This window comes from Phyllobates terribilis, unplaced genomic scaffold (assembly GCF_046119375.1).
Source record: "Phyllobates terribilis strain yellow unplaced genomic scaffold, ASM4611937v1 Scaffold_13__5_contigs__length_258822181, whole genome shotgun sequence".
Taxonomy (NCBI): Eukaryota; Metazoa; Chordata; class Amphibia; order Anura; family Dendrobatidae; genus Phyllobates; species Phyllobates terribilis.
Window position 1 is genome coordinate 252,475,099 of NW_027362773.1, and position 9,161 is coordinate 252,484,259.

At 43.0% G+C, this 9,161-nt stretch overlaps 1 protein-coding gene across 1 annotated transcript in view; it reads left to right on the plus strand.

Moving 5' to 3' along the window:
• The window catches only part of IRX6 (iroquois homeobox 6), a 52,905-nt gene extending 48,044 nt beyond the window's left edge, over positions 1-4,861 (plus strand). Inside the window, exons 6-7 of the mRNA XM_073657954.1 lie at positions 3,063-3,171; positions 4,339-4,861. Coding sequence (XP_073514055.1) covers positions 3,063-3,171; positions 4,339-4,357 — 128 coding nt within the window. The 3' untranslated portion in view covers positions 4,358-4,861. The remainder of the gene's footprint in view (positions 1-3,062; positions 3,172-4,338) is intronic.
• Positions 4,862-9,161: the final 4,300 nt, after the last annotated feature.

Genomic DNA, 9,161 nt, shown 5'->3' on the forward strand with positions numbered 1-9,161 from the left:
ATTATACTGCATGGAGAGCTGTGTGGTGGTCACTGTTAGGGCATCATACTGTGTTGGGGTCACGATACTTTGCCAGGGGAGTTGAGGTGGGGTACAGTGGGGTCATTATACTGTGCCTGTGTAGGGTATTGTGGAGGAAGTCACTGTGGGGATATCATACAGTGTTTGTGTGGCAATGTTTTGGAAATCATACTTTATGAGTGCAATGAGAGGGAATCTAGGGCTTCAGCAGGAGGAAAATCACTTTATAAAGACTGCAAAGTTGTGAGATATGCTCTTCTGTGACCCGGCCGAATATTAATTATTTTCTTTTTTTGTTGGGGGGGCAATTAGAACTTCTGCTATGGGGCCCCATGATTTCAAAGTACATCCCTATTCAGCACTCAGACATTGTGGAAGAATGAACTGTTTTCCTTGGTACATACAATAATCATTGCCTTCATCATCACAACATGGAGAAATAAAGGAAGAAAAACTTACATATATTTGAGAGGTCATACATTAGAATCTAGAAGAACAACATGCACATAAACAGACTACAACAGTTAAAACCGTGCCTTCTGCTTTTTGCCCAAGACCCTCCACACCATAAGCCTGCGGCTGTTGCACTCCTTCTCAACAATTAAAGGCTGTATATTCCAAAAGGAAAAATTGGGAAAAATTTGTAATTAAATGAAATTTGTTTCATCAGATAAGTTTATGGCACAAAATAATCTTTGCACTCCCCTATACATACAAAATATATGTAATGTGAAAGTCTAATTTATTTCTCTCATGCTTATTGTCTTTACTCGGTATGTAGTATATGGAAACTGTGCCCGGTGTACACAGTTTTTTATTGTGGAAATAGCTGATAGTTTTTGCCTCTCCAGCCACATCTAACAACAGTTAATAAATTATCTTGCTCTGACATACAGTGGTGGCCAAAAGTATTGGCACCCCTGCAATTCTGTCAGATAATACTCAGTTTCTTCCTGAAAATGATTGCAATCACAAATTCTTTGGCATTATTATCTTCATTTAATTTGTCTTCAATGAAAAAAACACAAAAGAATTGTCCTAAAGCCAAATTGGATATAATTCCACAACAAACCTAAAAAAGGGGGTGAACAAAAGTATTGGCACTGTTTGAAAAATCATGTGATGCTTCTCTAATTCGTGTAATTAACAGCACCTGTAACTTACCTGTGGCACCTAACAGGTGTTGGCAATAACTAAATCACACTTGCAGCCAGTTAACATGGATTAAAGTTGACTCAACCTCTGTCCTGTGTCCTTCTGTGTACCACATTGAACATGGAGAAAAGAAAGAAGACCAAAGAACTGTCTGAGGACTTGAGAAACCAAATTGTGAGGAAGCATGAGCAATCTCAAGGCTACAAGTCCATCTCCAAAGACCTGAATGTTCCTGTGTCTTCTGTGCGCAGTGTCATCAAGAAGTTTAAAGCCCATGGCACTGTAGCTAACCTCCCTAGATGTGGACGGAAAAGAAAAATTGACGAGAGATTTCAATGCAAGATTGTGCGGATGGTGGATAAAGAACCTCGACTAACATCCAAACAAGTTCAAGCTGCCCTGCACTCCGAGGGTACAACAGTGTCAACCCGTACTATCCGTCGGTGTCTGAATGAAAAGGGACTGTATGGTAGGATACCCAGGAAGACCCCACTTCTTACCCCGAGACATAAAAAAGCCAGGCTGGAGTTTGCCAAAACTTACCTGAGAAAGCCTAAAACGTTTTGGAAGAATGTTCTCTGGTCAGATGAGACAAAAGTAGAGCTTTTTGGGAAAAAGCATCAACATAGAGTGTACAGGAAAAAAAAAGAGGCATTCAAAGAAAAGAACATGGTCCCTACAGTCAAACATGGTGGAGGTTCCCTGATGTTTTGGGGTTGCTTTGCTGCCTCTGGCACTGGACTGCTTGACCGTGTGCATGGCATTATGAAGTCTGAAGACTACCAACAAATTTTGCTGCATAATGTAGGGCCCAGTGTGAGAAAGCTGGGTCTCCCTCAGAGGTCATGGGTCTTCCAGCAGGACAATGACCCAAAACACACTTCCAAAAGCACTATAAAATGGTTTGAGAGAAAGCACTGGAGACTTCTAAGGTGGCCAGCAATGAGTCCAGACCTGAATCCCATAGAACACCTGTGGAGAGATCTCAAAATGGCAGTTTGGAGAAGGCACCCTTCAAATATCAGGGACCTGTAGCAGTTTGCCAAAGAAGAATGGTCTACAATTCCAGCAGAGCATTGTAAGAAACTCATTGATGGTTACCGGAAGCGGTTGTTCGCAGTTATTGTGGCTAAAGGTTGTGCAACCAAGTATTAGGCTGAGGGTGCCAATACTTTTGTCTGGCCCATTTTTGGAGTTTTGTGTGAAATGATCAATGATTTGATTTTTGCTTCATTCTCTTTTGTGTTTTTTCCTTGCAAGCAAATTAAATGAAGATAATAATACCAAAGAATTTGTGATTGCAATCATTTTCAGGAAGAAACTGAGTATTATCTGACAGAATTGCAGGGATGCCAATACTTTTGGCCACCACTGTATACAGTACCTATTTTCAATAACATAAAAAAATTTAATGTCAGAATAAAATGCATCCAATTGAGACCTGCTCTTGATACAAGCAATGCAATTGGGTTGGGCTACTTAATAAAAGTATATCTATCTATCTTTTATTTTGTGCAAATTTTTATAGTTGTTAGCAAGGGGGCGTGGCTCACAGGATCCTCCTGGGTGTGTCTTTAGGGTCCTCTGCATAATTACCCTATGAGCACCACCTCCTTGTAAAGACCATAAAATTAGCACCAAATCAAAAGACTCATATCTCTGGAACCTTATGATGGATTTACAAAAAAAGAAAAGAAACACATACTCAGAGAAGCATGGGGAATAAAATAGGAACAAAAACTCACCAATTTTGATCAGGTGATAGGCCCTTTTTAAAGCAGTTTTCTGGGAAATAACCATTCATGGCCCATCTGGAAAGGCAATGCCAGACAGACATTAAACCTGTAACTGATGATTTTACAATGCTGTTTTTTTTCTGTATGCAGGGAGTGAAAGGTCAATGAAGACAAATAAAGATGTTTCAGAATATAGACAAAGCAGTTTTATGGATGACAATGACTTAGTAAGGACAGCCTTCAGGCCAGTTATGAGGAGGTGAGGCATTACCAAGTATATTGTATCTTGATTATATTGTGCGCAATAAATTCCACTTTTGCAACCAATTTATTTTTTTAGTGCTTCTAAACCATAGTCTCCTCCAGAAACAATACTCTCTTTTAACTGCTTTAGCAAAGCCAGGTTGGCTAGGGTTAAATCCTAGCTCTACAGGTGCTGATTAGATCACCTGGCTAGCTCTGCATATAACCATACTAGCTGTTCTCCTTAGTCAGTCAGCTCAGGGAAGCTGACCAGACAGGATGTGTCTTGGAGCTAAAGAGAGAGACAGGCTACTATCCCTCTCTGAAAAGAGTCTGCACAGGCCGTGTGCAGAGAACCGCAAGTATCACTGGTTCCTATGGACAATAGCTGCTTTGTGTGACTGAGCTGCGGCTAGCTCAGCCGTGTACGAGTAGCCAGAGTTTGCTCTGTTTAGTTGGCGCCTGGACAAGGCTAGGGATTTATGTTTATAAGTTTATTTTTGTTGCTGTGTAAGGTATGGAAAGCAATAAAGCTGCACGCGTTTGGACCAAAACTGTGTTGCCTGTGTGAAGGCTACCTAAGGCCTAATGAATACCAGAGAGAGTGAATCCCTACACTGCCATCTACTTTTTATTGATCTACTCATATAACAATACTGTATGTATGGAAATAGCCTCTTCAAAGAGCAAAAAGACTAGACCTCTAGTGCCCCCTATTGGGGGAGACAATCATAAAAGTCAATATCAACCATTTAACAAGTGTTGCCACATGACTAAGGATAAAAAGCCAAACTAGATTATATTTTATACATTTATACATTGAAACTAGTATGAATTGTGCTCATTAGCACCTTCTAGTGTTGGATGTATGCCAGATTTCTATCATGTAATTCTACATTTATACTGGGAATTTGAAGCTCTATATCAGAACAATAGAGTTACGATTACTACAGATAGTCAAAGGGAAAATGGTGTTTGTATGAGGGTAAAATGTTGTCTATCGTTTGATTTAGGATTTTGTACTTTATATTTAACATATATAGATATTATAACTGAAATTACTCCATAAAATATTATAATTCATTAAATATCTAGTTCAATAATTTTATAATTCATTAAATATCTAGTTCAATGATTTTCAGGGCATTTGTACACTAACTGAATGCTTTTTTTTTTTTTTTAGATTCATTCACCAGGCATAAATATGCAGTAGATTAGAAGGATAAGAAACTTGCTTCAAAGAGAGGAAATGTTCTTACATACCTGAAAGTCTTTGAGAAATGATATGTTTATCTATCCATCATTCTAATCACTAATGGAGCGGTTCTATTGACTGTTGTAATTTATGTTTACATTAGTTAAAATGAACTTAATATCATTGTTATCTTGTTCTAAGCCAGTGAAGCCAAACTGGTGACCAAAAGTGGTATTTTGCATTTGCATTCCAGATCTGTTGCTCAACTGGTGGCCCAAAGTCGCATTTCGCACTGGTATTCCAGATCTGTTGCCCATCCAGTGGCCTAAAGTGGCACTTTGCACTTGCATTCCAGATCTGTTGCTCAACTAGTTGCCCAAAGGCACATTTTGCACTTGCATTCCAGATCTGTTTCCAAACTGGCAGCCCAAGTCACATTGTACTCTTGAAATCTAGATCTTTGTGTTGCCCAACTGGTGGCCAAAAGTGTCATTTTGCACTTGCATTCCATATCTGTTGCCCAACTTGTGGCCCAAAGTGACATTTCTCACTTGCATTCCATATTTGTTGCACAACTCATGTCCCAAAGTAGCATTTTGCGCTTGCATTCCTGATTTGTTGCCCAACAAGTGGCCCAAAATAGCATTTTGCACTTGCATTCCAGACCTGTTGCCCAACTAGTAGCCCAAAGAGGCATTTTATATTTGCACTTCTATTGTCCCAGGAAAACATAATTCTTATGACACAGCTGGTGTCCCGAGGATATGATCAGGCATGAGTGCTGCCCAACCATAAAGAACACTTAGCACCATGTTATTGAATACTCAAGTTTCATGCATATGGTTACTCGCATTATACTTTAACCCAGGCAGTCTTCTTCAATATTGTAGCATCAAAGCTATGATTTGCAAGGAATATCAAGATGAAGTTATTTCAATGGCAATTTACATGCATTTTCCATAAAATAAAGTACTTCTTCAGTGCCCGTTACATTATAATGTGATATATTTTGCCTATATTACACAACTTTAATTAAAGAAACAAAAAGTTAATAGCTTATTTTATTGCCATTGTTAAATTTGTGGATATTTATGTTAATTAGTTGTTTAATTTGTGCATTTGTATCACACCGACTTTAGATTTTATTTTATGTGTGAGTTCGTGTTGGTTTTGTATGTTTATATATTTATTTGATGACCACCCACTTTAACCTTCCCATCCATTTAGGTTTTTTTATTTAGAATCTGCATGAATTTGTTCTTCGTTCCATTATTTTAGTCATTTATACCCTACAAGGGCTATTAACACTAACCCATGTTACTTAGTCTTGATACATCTAAATAAAATGGATATTGATCCTTCATAGTTTATTATTTTTTAATATCATCTAAGTTTTTAGTATTAAGATATTCAGAGTGTGAAGGTAGTGGATGTGGACCCACTGCGCTACGGGCCAGGCTTACCCTGGAGGGGCGTGACTAGGTGACTACCGGGATTTCACTAGAGCTTCAGGTGGTGAGGATTAGTGTTGAGCCACCCCCGTAGTGTTCGAGTTCGGTTCCGTTCGTCGAACACCCGTGTGTTCGCCGAACTGTTCGTCGAACTGTTCGTCGAACACCTTCGAACACCGTTAAAACCAATGGCAGGCAAACAAAAACACATAGAAACACATAGAAAACACCTTCAAAGGTGTCCAAAAGCTGACAAACTGCTCAGAAGACACAACTAACACATGGAAAAGTGACAAGTACATATAGTCATGCGAAAAGAAAAGAGGTGGAGGAGTAAAAGGAGGGGGAGACACAGATATAGGCATGTCATGCCCTTCTAAAATCCAAAAAGTGAGAAGCCGAGACGGCCAGTCCGCTCCTGCCCGTGCCACCTCCGTGTCGCCGGGTTTGTGCCAGAGCCGCGGTGAACCCTGACGGCCAGCCCCCCTCTCCCAATACTGGTGCCTGTCCGCTGGTGGGTCGAGAGAGCCCCCCTGTGGTGGAGGCAGCTCTAAGCTTTTTAATTTAAATTGTCCCTCTAATTTGAATGAATACACTTTAAATCCATTTACAAGGATCTATTGGAGGGCAAGTCTCATGCCAGCAGCCGCGTAATTCCAGCTCCAGTAGCGTCCACTAAAGCTGCTGCAGTTAAAAAGCTTTTATAAGGATCGAGCTCGGCTGTCCACCGCAAGGCATCCTAGTGCAAGTCCCAGCCCCTATGCCTTGGGGTGCCTCCTGATGCTCTTCACTAAGTATCCCGTGGTCCCGAAGCATTTCCTTTGAAAAAATTAAGTGTCCAAACTACAGGTGGTGTAGCTTGCTTAACAGCCGGGATAATCCGCTGACTAGCAGACACTGCTACTAGGCACAAAGTATTTCCTGGGCTAGATGCAGTTAAAAATTTGTAAGTAGATACTCTCGTTGGATGCTGAGAAAGCATTCCATAGAGTCTCCTGGCACGCCATATATGATTCTCTTAAAAAGCTTGGGGTAGGGGTCTAGGGGACCCTTTTATAGCCAAAATCACGGCCCTGTATCACAATACGTCACCTAGGCTGAAGATAAATGGAACTGTAGCACCGAGGGCTCGGTTGCTACAGACGTATTGCACCTCACCCAGAGGTGTGATATCTCACTCTCAGATAAGGATGGAGTGTGGATCAGGACCCGACACCTGCATGCATTACACCACATTGCCGTGGGGCAGGGCGACCAATATGCCCCTGAGATGGGCACGACAGTCCCTGTCCCTGGCTGGAGTGGGGGGAGGGAACACTGAGGAAGGGGAACCCTGCAGTGCAGGAGCAGGGAGGAAGCAGTTCCTGGGTGCATTGAGAAGGGAGTATAAAAGGTGGGCACCATCTTAGTTCAGTGCAGAGAAGTCTGAGCAGAAGTGGCAGGGAGCAGGGGCTCTGCATGAGCTCTGCTCCGGAGGCGGGCCTAGTAACAGAGGCCCAGGCCTGCAAGAGGGAGAAGGAAGGAAGAGGAGCGGAGAAGGCTCCAGGAACGAGGAATGAAGGGATCCCAGGGGTGCGGACGGGCGAGTCGCCACCGCACGCCCGAATCCACCTGCGTGGAGGGGTCAAGCCAAAGGGGGAGACCGGTCCCCGAACTAGTGGAGGCAGGAAACTACCCTCAGCTAGAAACCGGAGGCTCTGACATTTTATGGGGCGCAGCCCCTTGCTCCACCCGCTAGGAAGGCACCACATAGGGTCAGGGAAACTGGCGCCAAGTTTACCAAGAGGAGGCCCGAGGCAGCCGGACAGAAGTGTTGGTAAGAAAGGCCAGACAAAGGACACACAAAGGGGGTCCTGTGAAGCGCTCCAAAGTTATCTGGGAGTTGTCTGAGCCCCTCACCTGGTGAGCACAGTACGACGTGGGCAGCCGTTACCTGCAGACGTGGTCTGGATAATAAGAACTGTGAGTAAAGGCCCTGAACTGCATCACTGACTCCGTGTCGTTACTGCTGCTGCCCTGCACCATCACCCCCATCCTCCGCATACACTGCCCTGAGGCTATACTCCTCCCGTGGGGAGTTATGCTACGCTCTGCTGCACCCACAACACCAGCCTTAGCGGTCTGCCCTGTAGCGGCGGTTCACTCTGACCGCAATCCACGGGTGGCGTAGTCGGACATTTAAACATCAAAACCACATAAATAGTTCCGCCACTGGTTTGACCACCCTGAGCCACGGAACCGGATCGCCGCCACGAAGACTACAACCACCAGCATCCACCAAAAAGGGTCCGGCTCCGGGTGTCCCAAGGCCCAGGGGGTGCGTCAGAACATTTTCATCACCTTTCACAATCACCAATGGGACAAGGCAGGGATGTCCTCTGTCCCCTCTCTTATACATCCTAGTGACGGAGCACCTGCTCTCATCAATTCGCCATAACCCCAATATTAGGTGGATTGAGGTGGGAGGCACCGAGTACAAGTGCTCTCTATTTGCTGATGATGTCCTAGTATATATCACTCAATCACATATATCCATCCCTGCTGTTATGGCTGAAATAGATCACTTTGTTACATGGTAAAATTTTAAAATCAATGCAGCGAAGTCTGAGGCCCTCGATGTCTCCCTCCCTAAATCCATATAGGATTCCATCCAGTCCAACTTTCCCTTTGCCTGGCCCTCACAGGGTATCAAATACTTAGGAATTCCTATTCATAGAGACCTCTCCCATCTATGTTATCTTAATTTTGGGCCCTTTATTGAACAATTCCATACAGACCACGGTTGGCAAGTTAGAACTGTAAGATTCACTACGTGAACCACTGGTGTTTTGTGGAAAAGCACATGTACACCGCGTTCCAAATTATTATGCAAAAAGTGTTTAGGAGTGATAAGGGAAGAATTTGTTTGTTTGTCAGTTAAACTCATTGATGGTGATGTGTGTCAGGGCTCTTTATATCACTGTAAGCAATTGCAGACACCTGTGCTAATTAGTTTGGCAGGTGTGTCCAATGAAAGGCAAGACTACTTAAGAAGGCTGTCTCACATTATTAAGCAGCCTACATTTTCTGCCAAAATGGGAAAGAAAAAGGATGTGTCGGCTGCTGAGAAGCAACAAATTGTGGAGTGTTTAGGTCAAGGCATGACTACAATCAACATTGTGCGATGATCAGGATGAAGTGTCTTGGCAATCAAGAAGTATGTAGCTGATTCACAGTACACACGTGTGCGTGCTGATAAGGGCAAATTGAGGACTCTTTCCTACAGGCAATTACGTCAGGTTGAAACAGCAGCGGCAAAAAAGCCTTGTCATAGCAGCAGACAAGTTTTTGAAGCTGCTTGTGCCTCCAACATCCCCCGAA